This window comes from Crocodylus siamensis, chromosome 9 (assembly GCF_052110815.1).
Source record: "Crocodylus siamensis isolate JL-2025a chromosome 9, ASM5211081v1, whole genome shotgun sequence".
Lineage (NCBI taxonomy): Eukaryota > Metazoa > Chordata > Crocodylia > Crocodylidae > Crocodylus > Crocodylus siamensis.
This window is the reverse complement of record NC_143403.1, coordinates 65,054,911-65,078,262: the sequence shown is the minus strand read 5'-3', so window position 1 is coordinate 65,078,262 and position 23,352 is coordinate 65,054,911. Positions and strand designations below refer to the sequence as shown.

The 23,352-nt window shown below is 42.0% G+C and overlaps 1 protein-coding gene across 8 annotated transcripts in view; it reads right to left on the bottom strand.

The window, feature by feature from the left end:
* Window positions 1-23,352, bottom strand: part of RIMBP2 (RIMS binding protein 2) — a 328,093-nt gene that overhangs the window by 298,861 nt on the left and 5,880 nt on the right. The window contains exons 2-5 of one of the 8 annotated variants that reach the window (XM_090061952.1): window positions 18,331-18,450; window positions 13,715-13,825; window positions 4,241-4,468; window positions 9-143 (exon numbers count right to left, since the gene is read on the bottom strand). In XM_090061952.1, the coding sequence (XP_089918078.1) occupies window positions 9-143; window positions 4,241-4,468; window positions 13,715-13,825; window positions 18,331-18,450 (594 nt within the window). Of the gene's footprint in view, window positions 1-8; window positions 144-4,240; window positions 4,539-13,714; window positions 13,826-18,330; window positions 19,676-23,352 lie in introns of those variants that run through there. The other 7 variants (XM_090061961.1, XM_090061956.1, XM_090061950.1 and 4 more) reach the window with 7 other exon arrangements.

Sequence of the window (23,352 nt, the reverse complement as noted above, 5' to 3'; positions counted from 1 at the left end):
GAACTCACCTTGCTAGTTGACAATACACACGCAGGGCCGCCTGTTGAGATGAAGGACAGCTGCCTCTGAAGCCACAACAGCTCCTTCTGAGACTGTTTCAATAAATCCTCCATATCGCTTGGTTTTTGACCCACTAGCCCTTCCTGCAGAAGGAAAGTTTTCTTCAGTAAGCACTTCTTTATGTACACAGCAAGGGTTAGGTACAATTGTGTCACTTCTGAATTTGTAGATCAACGGCAATATCAGCAAATGCAAACTATTAATATTTATACATTTGAGCTACAGTTAAATTTAGGAGTGAAAAGGGGAAGAAGGGTTTCTACTACACACACACCCATATACATACACCTGTACATATATACACACACACACACAAGTTGCATTTTATATCATAGGCAGTCTTGCAGCTGGACAACCTTCATTTAAGATACAAAGATTGTTCTATAAAAAAAAAAAAATGCAGAAAGCGCAGAAGATTGGAAGTGTTCCTTGCTTAATTTAGTGATCATCCCTATCACAGGCTTCTGGCACCTAAAAACTTGATCCATTGTTTCAGACTAAGTAGCTCAACCTCCTAATGATCTTCTAATGCCCTAATGCCTTCTACTTAAAGAGGGCGATTCAGTTTGCAGTGGCCATTTAATTAAGCTAGGGATTGTGATTCCTCTACATGGAAGGACAGCATTCAGGAATTGGTTAGGCTGCCAGGAAAAGCTTTGGGAAAGCTGTGGTTCAGTTCAGTAATGCAAAACAAAACAGAAGAGCGAGCAGGCAAATGTAGAAACATAAAACAAGACGGCTGGTTCAGCAACATTTAATCTGTGTTCTGAACCTAGTGGAAGGGATGTCCCTCCTACAGCAGGGGCAGGTGAAATATGGCCCTTGGCCCACTTCCAGCTTACCAGGCCATTCTCGCCAGTCTGCAGGGCCCCTCCAAAAAGCAATTATTACCAGGCCACATGACCCCTCCGAAAGCTGTGCCCCATGTGGAGGCATCAAGCATGATGGCATGTGACTGCACAGCTGGTGAGTGAGGAGATCTCCTGCCTTCAGCAGGGAGGGAGGGGCAGGAGGGGGTTTTATAGGTGGGTATGGGTTCCCCTGCCAAGGTGCATAGCCCCTGCCACCAGCAGCAGCAGGTGGCAGGCCCTCAGGGCCTTGGCCCACTGCAGGCAGATCCCCGCAGCGGTACACAGCTCCAGCTGAATCACAGGAGCTACAACTGGTGGCCTGGAGTCAGCCTTCTGGTGCATGCCTTCTAACCAGACCAGGTTGGCTCTGTGCAAGCTTGTGGAGCTCGTGCACTGGAGGCAGGAGCTGTGCACCATCGGGCTGGGCTGTCTCCGTGCCTCCACGTGGGACTTCCAGCACTCCAGTGGGGATCTGCACGTGGAGGTAAGGAGCCCACCTGGCCTGATGGCACACAACTCCCCGTGGCTCCCTTCTGTGTGCCGTCAGGCCAGGTGAGCTCCATGCCTCCATGTGCAGCTCCCTACTAGAGTACTGAAAGTCCCACATGGAGGCACAGAGATGGCCCAGCCTGATGGCACATGGTTCCCGTCTGTAGTGCTGGGAGCCCCTCTGGTTTACAGGCATGCACCAGCAAGTCGACTCCATGCCACCACGTGCAGCTCCTGGGACTGAGCCAGATTGTGCCACCAAGGAGGGTCTGCCTGCTGCAGGCCAGGAGTGCCCTGAGGACCCACTGCCTGCTGCTGCTGCCACCAGTGACAGGGACTGTGTGCCATGGGGTAGACCCACACATACTCCCACACCCATCTCCCCACAAACACCCACACCCCTTCACAAACCCCACAAACACCCACACCCATCCTCCCACAAACACCCACACCCCTTCACAAACTCACCCATAAATCCCACACACAATATACAGCTACTCCTTGCTAAAAGTCATAGTTACATTCTTGAAAAATACAACTAAGTGAAACAATGTTAAGCAAATCCAATTTCCGCATAAGAATTGATGTAAATAGGGGGGATTAGGTTCTAGGGATTATTTTTTTCCTCCAGACAAAAGACATTATATACATATACAGTACACATTTTAAATAATTTTAAACAAGCCATTTAATACAGGTATAAGTTTTAAATCACTTATACAATCACGCCAAGTTAGAAATCTCCAGGGAATACTTGTACGACACAACATAAACAACAATGGCTGCCACGCCGAAGTGGGAGTGCCATTTGGCTCACGTCACAAAGTAGTTACCTACTAGCAGGTGGCGGCCAAACAATGTTATAACCGAACACTGCGTGACTTTAAATGAGTATGTTCTCCAATACATCAGCGATGTAATAATGAAACAACGATAACCGGGACAACATTAAGTGAGGAGCTACTGTACAAGAGTAAGACTTTATTTTGGGCTATTAAGCAATAACCTCTATATACACTATGCAAACACATGTAAATCAGTACAAAAACATATTTTTTAAATAAAATTAAAATATGTTATAGTAGATGTTTGATTTTTCATATATGATTTGTTTTTGGTTTTTTTCTGGTTCCAAATGGGAAACTCCCCGCCCCAAACTGTGTATCGACATCACTGATTTTACAACAGATTGTGAAATGCAGGGCAAACAGTTTGTTCATCGAGCATTATTTGGAGAAGTGTTTTGCAACCGTTTGTTAAGAGAACACCAATTAAAAACTACAGAAACACCAAACAAGCCAAAAGGATAAGTACATCACTATAATGAAAGCTTGAACCTAAAAGCCAACCAAGAAGGGTTGTGAATTCAATTTAGGTAGCCCTTGACCAAGCTTGCAAAATAGCTATTGTCAAGGGGCTTCTGTCTCTTTTGTGGCCTTTGCTTTAGTTAATCACAGTATTATAGTCTGTATTAAAAATTATCACCTGTTTAATTACAAAGCTGTATCTGTACTTCCCCAGAGATTCGAAACACTTTGATTTGGTTTATGTTGCCATCTTGAACAAATGAGGGCACTTGGCTTCTAGGTGTGAAGACGGGGTCAACATAAAAAGAAATTGCAGACATAATAAAGAAATGTCCCACTCTCGAAAAGTGGCAGTACCTTTGCCCCCAGTTGTTCATATGCAAATTGGAATTCACAGCTGATTTTGAATTAAGCAGATGTGACCCAGCATTTATGGCTGCATTTGTGTATATATAAGAGAATGAGTGATAGGACAGAATATCTATGTTCTCTGCTATACTAGTATAGTCCTTACCTTGAGGGCAATGGCATAAAGGTGCTTTTGAGAAAGGGAGGGACCAAAGTTAGATTGTTTTGAACAAGAAAATTCCATCATGTAAGGGAATATTTTGAATGTTTGACTTTTGAGTATCCAGGCTTTATTTTTCTGGATACACCATCCCACCTTCCAACCACTTCTCAGGCCTCCTCCATTACTGCTTCTGCAAAATTTAACATCACTACTCTAAGAGCCCTTCCTGTTCTATCATTTGTTGGCATCCTCAATCAATGTGTTATCTATTTATACTGGATTGTAACCTCCTCAAGCGAAGACCTTAATCGACTGTGAACTGCCAAGCACACATATGGTGCTACATCATGCAGAATAACAGAACAGAGCATCCCACATCCCTGTGAAACAGGGAGTAGGCGAATTTGTCCAGGCCCCCTACTCCCCAAACTAGTTTTCAAGCAGCATGTTTTGCTTCCCCCACAGCTTTATGCTCAAGGTGCAAGGTACACAGTCAGTAAAAAGCAGAAAAGGGTTTTACGTAAATAGAAAAGAAAACAGCTTCCTTCTGCCTGCCTAAAGTGCTGGTCTCCTGCCAATGGTCTCATGAATAGGGCCCGGGCCCGGAAGTGAGGACACATGGTTTCTACAGTGTGCCTCTACCACTGACCTGCCCTGCGACTCTGACCCTTGGTCATGTCTACATAGATAGTAAGGTTCTTTGGGGGCAGAGTCCATCTCTCACTATGTATCTGTACAGCTCCTAGCATAAAGGGCTTTTCATTTCATGTGGGGCCTCTCAGCACTACTGTCACAAAAACCTCTCAGCAAAGAACTAACTCCCTGCCTAACACTAAAAAATGGGGTCTGTATCTTTTGTCATAGCCCAAGAAACAATTTAGATTTATCTGGCTTTATAATCCTACTTCTTCATCCTCTTTTTTCTCCCAGAGCACACCTAGCCTCTGTGAAGAGGAGCCTTTCCAGTTTAATAGTTCACCAGCATAATTGGGCTTTAGTAGTAGATATGAATTTATATTTACCCTCAGGCAGCCCAGCCGGGTTTTGAGCTCCTCGCACTCGACTTGCAGCAGTCGGATTTCCAGGTCTTTTATGCCTTGAGACGGGTTGTTAATATTTGGCAGCTGCAGGGCCTTTATGTTGACCGCGCGTATTTTCTGCTTTAGGGGAAATCTTTTGGTGGTAGTTCTTCCAGCGGTGGTGATGGTGGTGGTGGTGGTGGATGATGCAGGAGCCAAAGGGCCTTTGTCCTGGTAGAAAGACAGACACATTGCTTATGACGTCATTGCCAGGTTCCAGTCAGGTTTGCTGGAGCTATTTCTGGGGGAGGGAGGAGAGTGGAGTTTCAATTTCTTTAAAGTTGGAAAATGTAACACAATTTATTTCACTCCCTCATACTTCAGAAAACTACTCAATAAAGTTTGCACAAAAACCTTTAATTAAAAAGAACTATGACCAAAAAACAGCAATGGAAAATTTTAGCTTGGAAGGTGAATTTTACTTTAACAGAAGACTAAACATGGACAACAGCAGGTGCAAATAGAAATTGTTTCGCAACCTTAACTGTTGCAGGTGGGTACTATGAGGCCCTAATGCAAAGAGCATGGAGATCAACTAGGGCTTGTCCATTAATTTCAGAGCCATACTCAACATATAATTTTACATGTTTATACCTATAGAGGGAATATTGGGGGAAAAAAGATGTCAATATATGCTCAGATACTAAAACACATTCAAAAGTATTTTAGGAAAAAGAAATGCAAATTTAGTTTTGCCAGTGCAAATATTCACAAAAAGCTCATTTTCACATATGAACATTCATAAAAAAAAAAAATTGAAATCAGAAAAAAAATCACTGTTTTCTGTGACTGTTCATGTACTGTGTGAATGCGGTGTCCAAGAAGCAGCACTTAATTGAAAGCTACAATCTTTACAAACGCCCAGCCAGGGTAGGTGGAACCCGCACACTGAGCGATAATACCAGACAGTGGCTCAGAGATTTGGAAGTCGATAGCTGATGCCATACAAAAGAGACAGAAAACTTCACATTGACATGAGTTTACATCTGGAAACTACACCGAAACATCATCACCTTAGGAGTAGAGACTGAGCACTCAAAGCAAGTTACTCAAGACCACTGCACAGATATAGAAAATGTGAGACTGGATGAGAAGCCTAAGGACAGGAAATGTGGGTGATGAGAGAAAAGAAGGGAAACCAGAGGGAGAAGGAAAAAAGGATAGATTTAATAGATTCCCCGTGAGAAAATAAATACTGTCTTTACAATGGGGTCTGATTTGTGTGTAGAAAGTAAGGTAAGGGGGCCACACATTAAACCGAAGTGAGAAAGCATTACAATTGAATAACTGCTCGCTAAGACTCCCTGTACACAATGAGACTGTGGTCTCATAGAAAATGCAATCATTCAATTAAATACTGTATTATGATGAATCCATACAAGGTGGCGAAACTAACATTGATCAGGCGACCTTAATACTGACATCTCCTAACTTCAGAGTGTTTTTCTTGGCAAGTTTATAATGTCCTTTTAGGAATTCTCACCGTGCAATTATCTCTATAAAAGGCAAAATTAAACACCAAATATTATTTCAACTAGAAAATAATTTTTGTAAAATCTATTTCTTGTTAACATAAGGTCTAAATAAGGCTGCGCACCCATGCTCAAAAGATCTGCATTTGCCCTAATTTAGATTAGTCTCTTGTTTTAAACTTCATGTTGCAGCTGTGTGATATTTATTTTAAAAAAAACAACAGTTGGATAAAATTTATTTCTGGGATGTGGAGGTTTCGTGTCTATTTTAAACCAAACTAATAGTAGTCATTTGCATTTTTTTAATGCCTATAATCTTTCTACATGTTTATTACATTTAACCTAGCTCATTCCAGAGTATCAGCCTAAACCTGTGACATTCAATTATGCAAATCCTTTAAAAAAATCTGTATTAGAAATCAATTGACATCCTGAAATCCTCACTCACTCAGAGCTATCATGAAAATTAATGGCACTGTTGATTAGGTATAGACAGCAGAATTTAGTTCTTTCACCTGAGATGCTGGCAAACCAGAATTTTCACCAGAAAATCAACTGGCCTGTGCCAAGAATACTACAGCGCTGTTAGGGCATACTTTGCACCTCAAGGGCAAGTCTGGAGTCACTGAAATAGCAACCCCAAACATAGTGAATTCACATGGAGTGAATTCAACACTTTTTCCTAGAGTGACTAGTCAATTGGTGTCTGCAAACCCAGTAAAAGCAAAGTGAGGCCCCAGTGTTCAACGAGATCCCAGGGAGTGCATGGCAATTCATCACCAAACTCCACACTGCTGACAAGATAGGGCTGTGCGAAGCTTCGGTCCCCGATTTGATTTGGCAGAGATTCGGCTCAATTCGGTGGCAAAATCTCCAAATCCGAATCAAATCAGAGGACCCTTTAATAATCTTTCTGAATCGAATCGGAACCGTCTGAATGGATTCAGAGCGATTCAGTGATTCGGACGTAGACACAGCTTTAAAAGTTTTTTCTACATACCTCTAGGTAGCAGGCGGCTTGTGAATGCTGCAATGCTGGGGTGCATGGAGCGTCCCACAGGAGTGTGTGTTTGGGGGGGTGTCCCGAGCATGCTGAGCAGCAGACCCAGAAGTGGACCAGAAGCACTTCCGGTCCACTTCTGGGTCCGCCAGGGACTGCACAGGGCCCCCCCACACACTTCCTCAGCTCAGCAACTAGTGCCTCCTGGATCTGGGGGGAGGGACAACTGGGGTCCCCCCATGGCTGATCGCTGAGCCCAGGGGCCGCAGCAGGCCCCCACGTGCTCCCCAGAAGAGGTCCAGTCCACTTCCAGGTTCACCACCTAGCACATGAAGGCCCCCCCACACACACACACATACACTCCTGTGGGATGCTCCAGCCACCCCAGTATTGCAGCATTCACAACCTTGAGGTATGTAGAAAAAACATTTAGAGCTGTGTCTATGTCCAAATCGCTGATTCTCTGAATTAGCATCAAATCTTCAGATTCAGATTCGACAGAATCGAATCAGGGATAGTGATCTGAGTCAACGAATTGATTTGAGCCGAATCTGAATCAAATAGGGCTCACTTCACACACCCCTAACAGGCAACGAAAGGGAAAACTGGAGGGGTTTCAAAAATTTTAATTCCAAAAGGTGTTTTAACAAAACTTTTCATAAAGTTATGATTTCCTCTTAGACAGAAATGCCAAACTTTGTTCAGCTCTAGAAAAGACATTCTAGCTTAAGTGGTCTATACGTTTTAAAAGTTTCATATTAGAATCTTCCTCCACATCTCTCCAGTCCAGTTCTGAGTGTTACACAGGTAGGGTTAGCTTTCTAACAGCAGTACACTGGCCATAATTTATATCTTCCCACTTGAGTACATTAAATTTTTACTTTTTTCTTTACTCACAAATACTCTCTCATTCCCCCATCATTTGACTTGTTCCAACCATGAGGTTTTCAAAAGTGATTAAACTTTCCCAGTGAGGTGGCCTCCACTTCTTGGGGGTTATGCTAATTTGCTACCAATGAATAATGAAACAACTAGCATTCACTAGTCACAATGCCTGGGAATACTCCAAAACAGAAGTGAATTATTAATTACCTTTTTTTTTTTTTTTTTAAGTTTCATTAATCAAATCAGGGAGCAAAAGACAATGCCACATGACCAATAGAGTACAGGAGGCTACTGTGGATCCTCTGGATCATGGTGTACGTGTCAGAGGTCTAGTCAGCAAGACCTTTAACACGTATGCCTTGGCAAAACTATGGAGTGGAGGCTGCCCAAGACCTACCATCCCAACTTTACACCACTGAGACAGAATCCAAAGGCCAGACTGAGACCAGAGGTTCAGTGCCTTGATGGTTACAGCTACTGCCAGGGAGCAGACCGCCTAACACCCTAGCGAGGATGTGTTTCCCTAGCTTTTATCCAAACAAGGAATACCCACAAGACAGTGGGGGTTAGGGTTTTGAGATGCCCCATACATGCCTTACTCTGAAGGCTGCAACATCATGGGATTTTATAGGAGCTACCCCACCATGAGTAATCCCAGCACATTGCCACCAGGCCCTCCAGTCGGATGCAGTTTATGGTCATACCCAGGAACCAAGAGCGTACAAATAATTGGTAGCTCCAAAGAATTTAAGAAAACAGAACTTCTTCCATTTGTAGAATTTTTTACTAATCCGATGAATGGTATCTGACTAGCCCTGATCACTGTGATTATTGCAAATATCATTGAATGCCACATGATGGCACCACAGGGCTGCTCTTGGTTCACTGCTTCCCTTCCTTCACATACAGCTCTGCTATACCCACCTCTGTCAGCACTTTAATCATCCCTTTTCCTCCTGCTTTGAGCATCCACCTCAGGGTAGAGTACTTCTAAAGTACCATCATTTTGAATGAACGCTGGCACGTTTTGCCACGTCACGCATTCTGCCGTGAGAATTGGCTGTTACACAACTAAACTTTGCTGACTGAGGAACAGGACTGATGCAAATAAAGACCTGCTCGGAGGTTAGTGCTGATAGACTATAGTAAAGGATAGCCAGCGGTACTTATATGGACCAGACTCTCCTGTCACCTAACTCCTTGCCTTGTCTCAGTGGGTTTACTTGTGGAGTGAAATACCCCTAAACTTGGACAGTATTGAAATTTAGCCTGTAGTAGGAGGCTCATTTGATGGAAGAATATTCTTGGTCATCCAGCATGTTCAGACGTAAGGCTGACAATCTCTGGTTGTGATACCCTTTTATATTGTTCTAGCAAAGCAATATTAAAGATGCCTCACTGCAGCTGAGAGTCAAGTCCCTGTAACCAGAGCTTTCCAGATGTCCAGAAAGAGTTGAGTACCAAGCTTGGAGCTTGTCATAACATTTTCTCCTAAACAGCTTTTTTTTTTGGCTGAAAATACAGTGTTATTTAGATCACTATGTTTTGCAAAAATCAAAATAGGAATATGTAGGCATAAAATGGAGAAAGATTTTCAAAATATTGAAGGACCCCATTCTGACATCTATTACATTAAAATATTTTACAAACTGACCTTAAACAATATGGATCTTTTTTGTTTTTGAATTTGTTTTTGTTTCTTTGGCAAAACATAATTGAATTTTGGCTTTGTTCTGAATTGGGGGAAAAATCTATGTTGGATCTGTTTTGTGATTAATTCTCAGAAAGACCAATTTCTTATAGTCTGGAGCATGTATACCTTCCGTATTAACCAACCTGGTAGCATAGGAATACATCCATAGTGATCCTCATAGAAAAGCCCCTTTATAAAGAAAGCAGTAGTCCTGAAACTCAGCATGACGATAATACCAAGTTTTCTAAAATGCCTTCCTCAAATGCTCTTCCCAGTGAAAATAAAAACATACTAAAACTCTGTAGAGAAAATATTAATTCACAATAGCATGTAGTAAATGGAACTAGTCAGATATTACAGTAGTGGGAATGGTAAGAAAACCTGATGAATATATGAACAACAGTAAGTAAAAAATATCTGCGCTTTAACCTTTGAACTACCAGGTGATAAAATGCATAATGTTAAGCTTTTATCCCTAATATGGAAGATTAACCGATTCCTCCCACGTATTTATACTTCCAAGCTGGAAGAGGTTATGAACTTAGGAGCCGCCTAGTATTCTGAACGCACACTCAGCGCTGTACACCTCAAGTAAAGCATGTTCCCAAAACCTGCTGTTCTACCCCTGTATATATTATAACAGGAGAACCTACCTCCTCTACCAGAATGGGGCCTTGTTTATTACCAGCATGAACAAAACACTTTGTTCTGCATAAAGACTTTCACTGAAAACATCAGTGGCACACTGTCCTCTAGTGCTCAGTTCAGTTCCATACATGCAGCAACCGTGTTTCACGGGAAGGTGAAACATGGGGTCAAGGAAGGCAACATCCAAGTGTCCAGAAAAACCCATCAGACCCATCTGAATAGTGCACACTTAAATCTTTCACCTTCTAAGTTCAAGAGTTGCTCAGAACTGAAATGCGATGCACATTGAACACTTGGGTCAGGGCAGGCAGAGGAGAATTCAACCTGAAGCTGACTATCCAGTTTATGGGTGTGCAAACTTATTGCTTTTAATGTTAGGAAACTACTGTCACACACCATTAGTCCCCTTGTTGCTGTTTTCATTTTGTACCCAGCCAGTGCCTCTAAAGGCATTTCTAAAGGTTGAAGTTTGCTGGCTTTTAAGAGATTCTGGACATATGAGGAACTACCTAGGCACATCCAACCATTTCTGTGATTACCCCACAATGTTCTGGTCATTAAAGCAAAAACAACTCATCAAGGTTATCATTCAGGTGTGAATATGAAAAAAAAATCACTACCCACATTGCAATAACTCAATAACAGAACAGTTATTCCAATGGCAGCTTTAATGCGACTACTAGCACATGACGAGATTTTAATAATGAAGTCAAAACTAAAATGCGGTATCCGACATTTTTATGACATGGTGACAGGAATACCCATGTCCCTGGTCATAGGAGCTTAGCACTGTTTTGTAACTTTATCTGAACCTCAAAGATGCATTCTTGATAAATACAACCCAATCTGAACCACCTCAGGGCACGACTGGTCAACATCTGGATGCAAACCAGAGTTTTTAATGTTATCCCCAACTTTATCAAAATCTCAGAGTCAAGGCAAAATCTCAGGCTTACAACCCTAAACAAATGCAAAGACAAAGCAGTGGAGGGATATAAATTGCAAGCAAGACAAGTTATATGCAAGGACAGGGCATTAGCATTCATATTTACTGCTCAGCTTCCTGACTGTGTCCTCATTTGTCCCTGTCTTTTAGGAACATCAGAACCTCCTCTTCCCTTAAATTGGGATAAAAGAGGAAATGTGAGCAACAGCCCAAACGATAATGATAGGTGAAATGACCCATTTAGGAACGGAAGAATCTGGTTCCCTGACAAACATTCAACATGTACAAATATCCAGCTGCGTCCCCCGCCTCGATCACATCACCTACAAGATTTTTTTAATGTCAAACTATTGAGTAAACTGAAGTGTGGACTATAGGATAGGGCATCAGCCTGAAATTGGGGGCATTTGAAATTCAGACCTGAATTTGGAGGCTCAAATCCATTTCCAATTTGGAGCTACCTTTGACAGTTCTGCTCTCAGAGCTGAAAGGACACCATGTATGATAAACTAAATTCTGTAAACTAACTAATGAAAAACCCTGCTAAATAAGAAGCATTAGATAAAATTATAAATATAGTTTTTAAGAAAATGAGTCTTATCAACAAATCTGAGTATTTTATGGTAACCCACAGCACCTGCTATTGTAGCCAAATGATAAATTCGAAAGTCAGGTTATGCAGACACTTATGATCCGAGTGACGGGATAATCTAGCACAGTGGTCAGCAATCTACGGCCTGTGGCTTGGATGCAGCCCACAAAGGGATTTTATATGGTTCACCAAGCCAGGAGAGCAGTGGCATTTGGAGGTGGGGGAAGCAATGGTGGCAGCAGCGGCAGCTGGGTCACAAGCACTGGCCCACCTTTGAACCAAGCTGTTCATTCAGCCCCCCATTGCTGAAAGGTTGCCAAAGCCTGGTTCAGCAAAGTAAACATTGGAGGATACATGGGTAGCTTCCCGAAATCAAAGTTCTCCATCTCCTCTAATTATAAAGTGGACTAAAATACAGCATAGGTCAACAACAGGCAGACTGAATATGTGCTGGTGAGAAAGAGTTCCAGAAACTGAGTCTGCCGGATTATTACACCTGGTTAAAGGACTATAGTGTCTGGAGCCAGAAGGCATCCAGTAAGACTGCTGAGGATCCCACTGCTTGATTTTGGAATATTAATAGATCTTACAAATGGAACCGGACATTGAACTCAAATGAGTAATTCAGTCGTGCAGTTTCCATTCTCTGAAGCAGCTGGTTTTGTCATGAATGAACAGTGTTAGGAAAATTTAATCAAACTGTGATGAATTAGATCTGCTAAATCTGTACATAAATATTTAATACATGAGGTCCTATTAAGCTTTTAAAACACTGAGTAAATGTTAGAGTTAAAAAAAGTTAAGTGTTGCCAAATACCCAAATAGATTTTTTTTAATAGAAGATTTTTAGTGTATGAAGTGGGATTGACAGGCCTGAATAATGAAATCCTCTGTGCTAAGAGGCGGGGGTATCAGGGGAAGCTGCCCCTTTACCGCCATGCCATGTTATTTCAGAAGAACTGTGCTTTTACAGGAAATAGGAAAGCTCAATCCTTTCCCATGGATTGAGGTGGCAATGGGCAACGATGAATTCAGCAGCGAGAAAATTAGTGGCTGCAATATCGTGGTATGACGGTGGTTCTCATCTGCTGAGTTAACCCCCTGGCTGCCAACTAACTGCGCTGACACCTCACCTTGCAGCACAGGTCGGCATAAGGCTGATGAAGGGACTAGGGCTACTGGGACATGCCCCAGCTGCCCCAGTAGCTACCCCCTCCTCCCCCTGAGCTCTACTGCACCTGAACCCCACTCCCTCTCCCAAGCACAGCTGATTTCTGTCACCAGCAGTAATGTACAAGAAGGTGGGGTCTGTGGTGAAAAACAGCAGCTGCAATAGGGTGGCACCTGCACTCTGGCACCCACTCTAAATCAGTGCCCAGGGCTCGTGCCCAGCTGCTCGCCCACTCCCAGTTACGCTACTGATGACCAGGTGCTTTCTATCACGCCGCCTTTAGAAGCAACTAATGAATCACATTTGAAACAATTCACCGTATAAAAGGCCTTTTAATACCTCCTAAGTGAAGCTTAGGCAAGTTGAAATGTGTGCATCTCTCATCACTAGGTCACACTGATTTTTATCAAACACTGCCAAACACCTTTCTTATGGGGAATTTACAGAAAAATAGCCAATATTTTAAGCATCAAAATGCAAGTTTCTCCATTGTTAAAAACAGGAATGCTATGAAATGTCCTATTTATTAAAAGAATAAATCCAAATCCTCTGCATCCTGGAAACACCACTCAGTCAGTGCAACACAACGCAAAAGAAACAGGACATTTCAGGAATAGGGTATAAATCAAAAAAGTAGTGCAAAGTGTAGGCACGCCAATGGTGAGAAGAGAACTAGACAAAATATGTGGTGTTAGAATGAGTAAGGATTAAAAGGAATATTAAAAGGAATAACAACCAAGGGCTTTGGAAGTGCTAGGAAACCCCTGTCAGAGCTCAAGCCAGTCTCTAATGAAAAGGGGTCAGGAAGAAAGTTTCTCCATGAACACAGCTGCCTACTGCAGGGTTCCAGGAAGCTTTCTGTGAAGCACAGGGCACTAGCTACTTTCAGAGACATTTTACAGGACTAGACATGCAAAGAGAAGTATTTTTACAACAATCCATGAAGGGAGTGTTTAAAAAAAAACCCCACTGTGAAAGTACAGGGTCTATAACTTTATTGTAAATTTTACCTTGCTCTTCTTGAGAAATGCGGAGGCACTTTTCTCTTTAGTCCTGGCCTCAGGTTTGTGGTTCAGAGGCTTTGCAGAGCTTTCTTTTGCTTTCCTGTTGTCTTTTTTGGGCTATAGAACAGAATTTACAGATCCAGCATTAGAGTACAACAGTATACAGTTAAGAACACCCTAAGACTGAGTCAGCATGAACACAACCTGTCATTGCATAGGAAACCACAAGTTTTGGGGAGTGACATTGAACGGCTAGTGGAAGATATTGGATGTGACATTCAGTCTAGGGATGAGGACATAAGCTCTTTGCGGCATCTATTTGTTCTGTGCTCGTAAAGCACATGGGGGAACTGCTATAGGGCCAGGGTTCCTTGGCAATACTCTAAATAATAAATAATATTGCCCTTTAGACACCCTCCTTCTACTTACATGGTGCTGCATCTCCCTCAGAATAGTGGGAGAATGCAGTGTTGGTATGAAGAGTCTATATCAAGGATAAGTAGGACATAGGGTTAAATCAGGGGTGGGCAAAATGCAGCCCGCGGGCCAGATGCAGCCTGCCAGGCCCCTAAATTTTTTTGAAAATTAATATTTATTTGCCCCTGGCTGCCTGTCATGCGGCTCTCGATGGCTTGCCAAAACTCAGTAAGCAGCACTCCAGCCAAAATAATTGCCCACCCCTGGGTTAAACAGGAGCATGTGGGTGAATGACTAAGGACCAACTCATCAGAACAGCAAGGGGATACCACCCTTTGGCACATGCTCTAACTGGGATGACATGGCACACGTTCAGGGAGCAGGCTCTTGCTGCTATCCAATGCAGTATGTTAATGTTCAAAAAAATTCAACAGCGCCATCTGTAAACACACTGTGACCTGTTCCTAAATTGCACATTTATACTTGCCATCCCAACACACTTAATTGCTTTGCTTTTTCATGCTATGCTTACTATGGGGAAACACTTGAAAAAGATGTGGCAAGTTACAGAAACCACTGGCAGGATGACATGCACACAAACACAAAACTTTGCAGTATCCCAAATCCTGAAAATGCCCACTGATGCAACTGAGGATGGATCATGCGAATTCTGAGTCATACTGGATTGCACTGTAATTTGTAAAAGCACATTGTGTTTGAAATTAGGGTGAGCTTGCTGAAGTCCTTTCCACCTGTTATTCAGGTTGGGATTTAAACCTAAAATGCCAAATATTAGGCACTGAAACTGGTTCAAAAGAAACCTGGTTGAATGTAGTATCAGACTTAACTGATTTGTGTCAAACCACCTTATGCAACTTCTGCCCCAGACCCCTTCCTAGTTTAAGTTAAATCACAGTCCTCCAGCATCCCAGCATTTTGCAGCCCTGGGCTGGGCTGTGCTGTCTGCTCCAGAGAGCAGGGCTGGCCCCGTCCCTTTGGTCCCTAGCTGGAGCAGTGAGGGTTCGTTCACTGGCTGGCTCACTGGACCCCCCTATGCAAGCCCAGGATGTGGTCTGGGGTCAAGAAGGGGGTTAAAACACTCCTTCCCCCACTCAAACTTACTGTTGGTTGTGACTGTGGACTACAAATCCCAGAGGCACCTGGAAGAGGAAGTGATGGGCAATCCTGCAGAGTCCTGCTTCTGTAATTTGGACTGCAAATCCCAGAGACCTCAGGGGCAGCAGGAAGAGGAAGTGGACACAAAGCCAAAGAGCCATGCTCTAGCACTCCCTGGCTTGTGGCCTGAGCCACTGTGGGCCCGTGGCTGCATTTTCTGGATCAAAGGTAAAAGTCTGCTCACTTCTATTTCAATTTAATCAGTGTGGTTTAGACTAACCTGCAAAGGCTGAATCAGTTCAGCCTCGAGCTTTTTGATGGTTTGTACATAGCCTGTACAGCGCTTAGCACAATTGCTTGGGAGCACTGGGCAAACGCCATGCAAATCAGTCACTTGTAACTGATGCTATTTATAAAACCCAAATGTGCACCCGCATAGAAAGATAACATCCCCTCCAGGGCTTACGAACCTAAACAAACACAAAGACAAAGCAGTGGAGGGATATAAAGTGCAAGCAAGACAAGTTATATGCAAGGACAGGGCATTAGCATTCATATTTACTGCTCAGCTTCCTGGCTGTGTCCTCATTTGTCCCTGTCTTTTAGGAATGTCAGAACCTCCTCTTCCCTTAAATTGGGATAAGAGGGGAAATATGAGCAACAGCCATATAGTCCAAAGGATAATGATGGGTGAAATGATACATTTAGGAAAGGGAGAATCTGGTTCCCTGACAAACATTCAGCATGTGCAAATATCCAGCTGCATCCCCTGCTTCGATCACATCACCTACAAGATTTTTTTCACATTAAACTATTGAGTAAACTAAAGTGTGGACTGTAGGATAGGGCATCAGCCTGAAATTCATAAGGCCTGACTCTTACGAGATTGCAAGATTAAAAGCATTGTCTATATATCTTGAGTTATTTCAATTCAGTCCCTTTGACCACCACTAAAGGGTGATATAACTCCTTTATTTCCTACAACTCCAGTTCGAGCATAGCCCATCCTAAGGCTAATTTTATTAAGAACAAGGATATAACATTCATTTATGACACATACATATTAATTCTGACAGTTCTATAACAATGCAGTTTTATTTCCCTTGTAAAGGTTAATGCCTGAGATAAACTGGTCTCATAACACCAAGCAAATCAATGTGCAAATACAATAAATTTGCAGTTTAGAGTATGGCAGGGTTAACTGTTTCTTCTCTCATCACAAAAATAAATTGTTCCAAAATGCAATTATAGCAATTACAGATTTTTTTTTCCCCCTAGTGGAAGCAACTATAGACGTTTAAGGAAGCACTCACTTGTGTCTGCGTTGGCTAGAAAGGATACGGAGGTATTGAATGGAAAAAACAGAAGCTCCCTAGTCCACAAGACTACATGACTCACTCCAAGTGGCACAGGCTCCACAATAGCTTAGCAACCAACCTGACTCAGGGAAAAATGCACAGAGCAAATAGGTCAGATAAAAAAAACAACACTTCTCGATGTGGATCTGCAATGTACTAATTCGGCTCCAGGGAAAATTCATCAGCCACCGAGTCTTTATTACGCTGGACCTTTCCATCATTTCCATTATTCTCAAGAATGAGCATTAAAAAAAACCAAACAAACCATAGTGGTAATTGAAGGGAAATTCTAAGCATTGCTGCTTAGCCAGGTAAAAGACAAGCAGCCATTACCTGTCTGAAGATCTGCTGTGACTAACTGATACCTGAAGGACGTACTTGTCTTATATTGCTAAAAAAAACCCCAACCCTCTGTCAGAAAGACTTTATCGGAATGTGTGCAAATAGGAAACTTGACATGATCTGCACAAGTAGCAAAGTTAAGTGTGTCCAGCCATCAAACTTTGGGACCCTGCAGAGATATTCTGCTGATTTGTCCTGGCACACAGAGCTGGCAGATCTCAAGTTTCAGGCAAGGTCATGATTTCAGACCAAAGCCAACATTTTCAAATGTAGATGGCCCACACTTTAAGCTCTCAAACTCATATTTGCACCCCCAGAAAAGTGGTCTGCTTTTCAGGAGTATGCTGATCAAACTTTGACAGATCTTTTGAAAATAAGACCATTAATTCTGATGCCTAGATATACACTGCTGGAAATCTAGTTTTAGGGATCCATTTTAAAATTCTGGGCCTGGCCACCCACAAGGGAAATGAGAGCTGTCAGCAAAGAAAAAACCCCTTGTATTTCTAAGCAGATTCCTGATCGGTTGTGTGGGGTTTTTTACACTCATTTAAAAATAAAAGCCAATAAGGAATAGGGGGATGTTTGGGTCGCACCACAGAGAACATTTTTAGTGCAGGGAATTGCTGCGGCAATTAATAATGATGTGAACACAGGAACATTGCATTGACAAAAACATCTGCTAGCCAGGAACTAGGTCAAGCTATGTGGTGAGGACAACAGAAAACAGACTAGCGGTGGAAAAACATACAGCCTTGGCAGAAAGATGTGGTGGCTGGGAAAGATCAGCTAGGGGCCTCTAGAAACAGTGAAGGGGGAATAGTAACCAGGGAGTACTAATTGCAAGCAAGCAGAGAGCTCTAAACCTTTCCCATTTTCTGACATTAACCCTAGGTCAGGCTTCTCCAGCAGCCCCAGGCAGGAGGCTCTGAGTGCTTGCAAAGACCTCAAAGAACATCATGAAGTCCAGCCAAAAGATCCCTATGTGCCAAATCTCCTCTACAGCAAGAGGGACTCTCCCATCCCCCAAGCCTGATCCCATTCATGGGGGCTCTCTCGGTGCCAGTATTGGGTATCTCTCTATATCTTCCCCTTATCTGTCAAATTTGTCTGGGCAGCCAAAATAAGTGGTTGTCAGAGGCCTTCCTAGATTTAAGACATGCTTGCAAATGGAGACTTTGAAGCTGTATAAACACCTACAGTATCAGCTGGAATGCCCCTCTTACATAGCCAGAGCCGGGGAGGTGCGAGATTATTATTTCCTTAGGATGTACAAGAGGACCAAGATTCCTGGTTACATGCAGCGTGCTCTTTCCTCTCCTAAAGGCTCCTCAGACCAATAAAGCAGCCTTTCAAGAGGGCTCTGTCATCCACTGGACAATCACTTACCAGCTTATCTTCCTCCTGCTGTTGGCTAGAGGATTTTTCCACTTTTGGACCAGACTGAGACATCTTGGGGGAATCAAGGGCAGAACTGCCCCGCTCAACATTGCGGTTGATAGTCTTCTCCTGTAACAAAAGGAGATGTCGCACTGGGAACATTTGATGTTTTTACAGAGAGAAGCCAAAGAACATCCTTCAAGGTTTCCAGTGAGATTCCTCCATAAGAAAGAAGAGATGCAAACAACCAATAGAAGTATCTTGTCAGGCTCCAAGCCTTCAATGGTTGCCATCCTCAGGAATACATGTTGCAAGCGCAACATTTTGATATTTATTATTTTTCTACGGTCATGCTGTTATCTACCCTCCACAACGTCCTGCTGCCTCCCTTAGGAAACGAGTGGACCTCACTGACTGGCAAGGAAGTTTCCCTCCATACAGAAGAGAATTAGGTGACTCTGCGTCCCCTTAGACCCCCCCACAACATTTGTGTCCCCATGCATACTCTGCACTGGAAAGAGGGCTAGAAAGGGATGGTGTCAAAGAGCACTCTATTCTAGCTCAGGATTCACCCCTCACCCATAGCTTTTCTGCTTGGTTTAAGGTCCCTTGTTCATCTCACCAGTAGCTGAACTCCTCACCAGGGGGCTCAGGACTTTGACCCCTATATTTTGTAGAAGTAAATTGAATATTAAACCCCCAAGAAATCTTACACTTCATTGCCTTCAGTGTTTGCACAAAGGGTTTTTGCATACCTGTCCACGTTGCTATTGATCAGGGCCTCTTTCCATTAGTCTGGAGATGAACAATTGGGAATGCAAACATTAGGCAAGTCAGGGTTTTACCATGTAGTTGGAAACTATGCAGCATGAATAATAGGAACCTCTAAACCTAATCCACAACACAGGGGAATTGACAATTCAAAGGAAGGTGGCTTTTCCCAAGACTATCAAGACTGCCATGCAGTTTCAGAAAGAGTTAAGAGACTGTAAAACACAGCAATTTGATACTAGAATAAGAGACACCTGAAATAATGCTGCAAACAAAAGAAACATTGATAAGCGACCATATATGGCAGCATCAGAATTCAGCAAATAGCTTTAGATGAAAAATACGAACAAATTCACAGAGATACAACACGTTTGCTTTCCACTGTTCTCCACAAAACGTTTCAATTTTCCGTTTCAAGATTACATGTATCGCAGAAACTGCCAAATGTGTGACCTGCCTCCAGGAGATTTTTTGCTTTGGTTCAAGCATATTTTTTCATTCAACCCCAAATAAAATTTTTCCTCCTCCTCCAAAAAATGAAAAATGTTTGTTTTCCAATTATTTATAAAGTTCCACTCAACACCCGGAAGTCTGAAGCAGTACTTACGTTAGAAATGGGTTGCAAACTTTGGGTCAGATCTCAAATCTCAGTAGAGTTTGGAGCCAGGTCTCTTTCGGTTTCATATTATTAACTCAAGAAATTAATAAAGCATAATAACTACATAACTCCACAAAATGCTTGGAGCTATCATAGGAATTCAGTCCTGAAAATGCCTGAACTACACTTTGTGGTTGTTTTTTTTTCTCTCCAAATTTGAAAGCTAAGGCATCTCTAGGTCTTTTCAGGATGCTTTTCATTGTGTATAGGTAAATAAAATGTCAATTTAAAACTGGGCTAAGTAGATGGGTTGCCTTCACCTACCGTTTGGATTTGTTCCGTTTTGCAGGCACAATGGCCCGTTTGAATCAAGAATGCCAAGAACAGGTTCAAGAGAAATCCCCATAGGCAAGTCCACTTTTATCCAGGCTCAAGAATAAAAAATGCAATAGCACAGGCAACTCCAACAGACAACTCCACTTTCACATTGCTTTTACAAAGAAGCTACTTTACATAATACACATTATTTCAAATCTATCAAAAATTGAGTAGTGAAGACATGCACACACATGCTGTATATTCCACGAAGTGAATTTTGACCACTCAATGTGCTTTAATGGCAGAAAAGTAATCTTCTGATTCAGTGTAGATTTAAAAGGAAGGGGGAAGAAAAGAGATTTATCTACAGAAAGGTCACAGCTTTTCTCCCAGGAAAACTCTTTCCATAAATGCAATGTAATAGATTGAGTGCTTCAGTTCCAAAGAAAAAAGCAAGCTGTAAGTTCAAAAAACAAGCAAGCTGTTCTGTTACCAGGCCCCTGTACCATGCATACACCATTTAGATCATCCTGTTTAACCAACACAATTAAAATACATAGTAAGCAAAGTTATTTTTACAGCCTGTGGATACAGAAATAGAAGAGCGCCATTTAAGCTTCCTGCAGCTGCTGAAGAGACCAATAAAACACAAAGTGTGACTGCTCCTACTAAAAAGCAACATGTGAAGCTTTCTATCTAATGCATTTTTAGCTGTCCATGCAGGATTGAAAAGCTGCTGTCTGTGGGATACAAATTAAAGGCTCATGCTTGAGATACGAGCTTGCTAATGTCCACAGCACTTGTGCCATATAATGGAATGTAAATACACTGACCAACCATCCATCTGCAGTCAATATTCATTATATCATGCTCTTTGCAAGGGCAAAAGATGAACCATTTGCTCAGCAGAAATGGTTTGCAAACAGAGAACGTTCTTTGTGAATTAGCAAATTTGAAAGAAACAGCTACCGTTACTGCTGTTGTAGGAATTGTGTTATATAGCACAGCACAGGGATATTTCTATTAATTTTGGTGGTAGCTACGCTGGACACTTTATGACTATTTCAGATCTCCATGCCTGGTGACAGCTTCCATCACCAGGGTGGAGGAAAGCCTCAATGGCTTTGCTTTAGCCTCCTTTAGCTCGTGCGAGAACTGAACCAGGCAATGTGCACATGTCCTGCTTTCCAGGGGCTCACTTACTTGCCCATTATTAATAGCGACTTTTACTAAGTCTTTGTTACTTCTTAAATGTAGCGTTTTAAAATGTGCTTTTTTGGGAGAACCGTGCAGAATTTTCCAGCGCTTTAGGTTGCTTTATCGGTCTTCTACATCTCTAAAGTGTGTGTCATAATCTGCAGTGCTCCTGCTCCATCAGTCCACTAATCATTTGAACTACTCTGGATTTTAGCATCCAGGGCGCACACTGTAAGGAGAGCAGTTGCCAAACCCAACTCCCACTTAAATAACTGGCAAGGAATCCACTGATTTAATTTGCCTCCTTCCAGAGGAAATGAAACCCAACCAAGACAAAAAAGATCTAGCTCTGTTTCCCAAAACTGTACAGATGTGAACAACATGACTTTTGTAAGTTTTTAAGAAAAAAGAAATTAGAAATTACTCAGGCCCCCTCTATACATTACACTTATGCTATGATTAACTACTTATGGAATAAATGGTAAGCATGCTACATGTGCAACCCATTTAAAGCACCATAAAATGGCAAACCACCCATAAAATGCTCTACATATAATTAAATATTAATTTTAAAATGTTCTACATAGTAAATTGAATATGCACCAGGTACAGGCTGGGGCCAACAATGAGCTGATTGTTCAGTCCAGCTGGAGACTTCACCAGGGACTGTTTTTGGTGGGATCAAGGGCTCGGACCAACCATCAGCTGGTTGTCAGGACCCCAGTACAGTTCCTACCCAAAATCGACAGTCAGCAGATTGTTGGTCCTGGCCGTGGACCTGAGGACACCTGGCTTTCAATTTGCCAGTGCAGGGTAAGCCCAGCATCATGTAAAAAGGGCACAATTGGGATTTGATTTCTGATCCCAAAATTATGCCTCCTGCCATGCATGTGTAGCAAGGTGCAATTGTTAGGATCAGGGATCTGATCCTATGGTGCCTTTAAATGAACATGTGTCAGGGGCCTAAGAAAAATCTCAAACACAAGGGAAATAAGCTCAGCAACTGTAAATTGGTATAGCTCCACTGAAGTAAAGGGAGCTACACTTATGTGCATCAGCAAAGGATCTAACTCAGGATTTGTTTAAAAAAAATCTCCTTCAGGGTCAAGCCTATCAAATAATGCTCTTTAATAATTTCCTAAGGCATGCTTGAGAACTAATGTGTACCTTAATAACACTTCAATTGTTTATTGAAAATATCAATGACATTAGATAATAAAACACATTAACTAGGGCTCAACATTTGTTCGCATTGAGCAGTTTCAGAAAACTGGTGAAGATTTCATTAAACTTTTGCCTGAAACCGAACTTTCTTCTGACCCTCAAATGTTAGCAGAACGAAAATGAATGGCAACAGTCATGCTTTACAGAAAAGAAATTATCAAGAGAAATGCTGACAAAATGTTAACGTAAATGCACTGCTAATATAGCGTTCCTATAAAACCACAGTGGTATTTAACACTCTTGGTTTTATTTAATCTATAATTCACTTGTTTTAAGTTATAGTGAAGATAGCTGAAGTTGAGAGGTTGGCCCCTCGACTTGGTTGGACTCTTGCGGAAGGCTTTCTTAAGGGAGTGTGCTGTACAGGAATGGGGCCTAGAATTGTGCTTTACGGTTTTTCAAAATAGGCATCAGTGATTTTTTTTTTTTTTTAAAAGGAAAGTGAATATAAAACAAACTGTTCAGCAATATTCTGATACATTGGAAGGAAAGATGTTCTAAACCAACATAATTAGAGAGCCTCATTATTTTCTAAATACTTGTTGTAAATAATGCTTCAGATAATTACTTCATTAGGTTCCAAAACACTGGCCTTTATTTCCCTCTGAGATCTGTCCTACTACGCCCACTTTCAATTATTTACCAAAAGAGCAATTCAGAAACAGTGCGCTGGAAATTCAATGTGCATTTCTTAAATAAATCAAATTTAGAATCAAGCTGCTGTGAAATACCATGTAGATTTTGGGAAAGTTAAAGGTTATTTTGGATTTGGAGTATTTTGTGAACAATTGGTATAGTTTCTCCAAACAGCACTCCAACTTAATTTGGTTAGATTGGTCTGAAGAAGTAATATTAATCAATTTAAAGATAGTCAATTAATTCCCAGTCAGGGTAAGGTATCGACAACAAAGGAATGCTTGAAC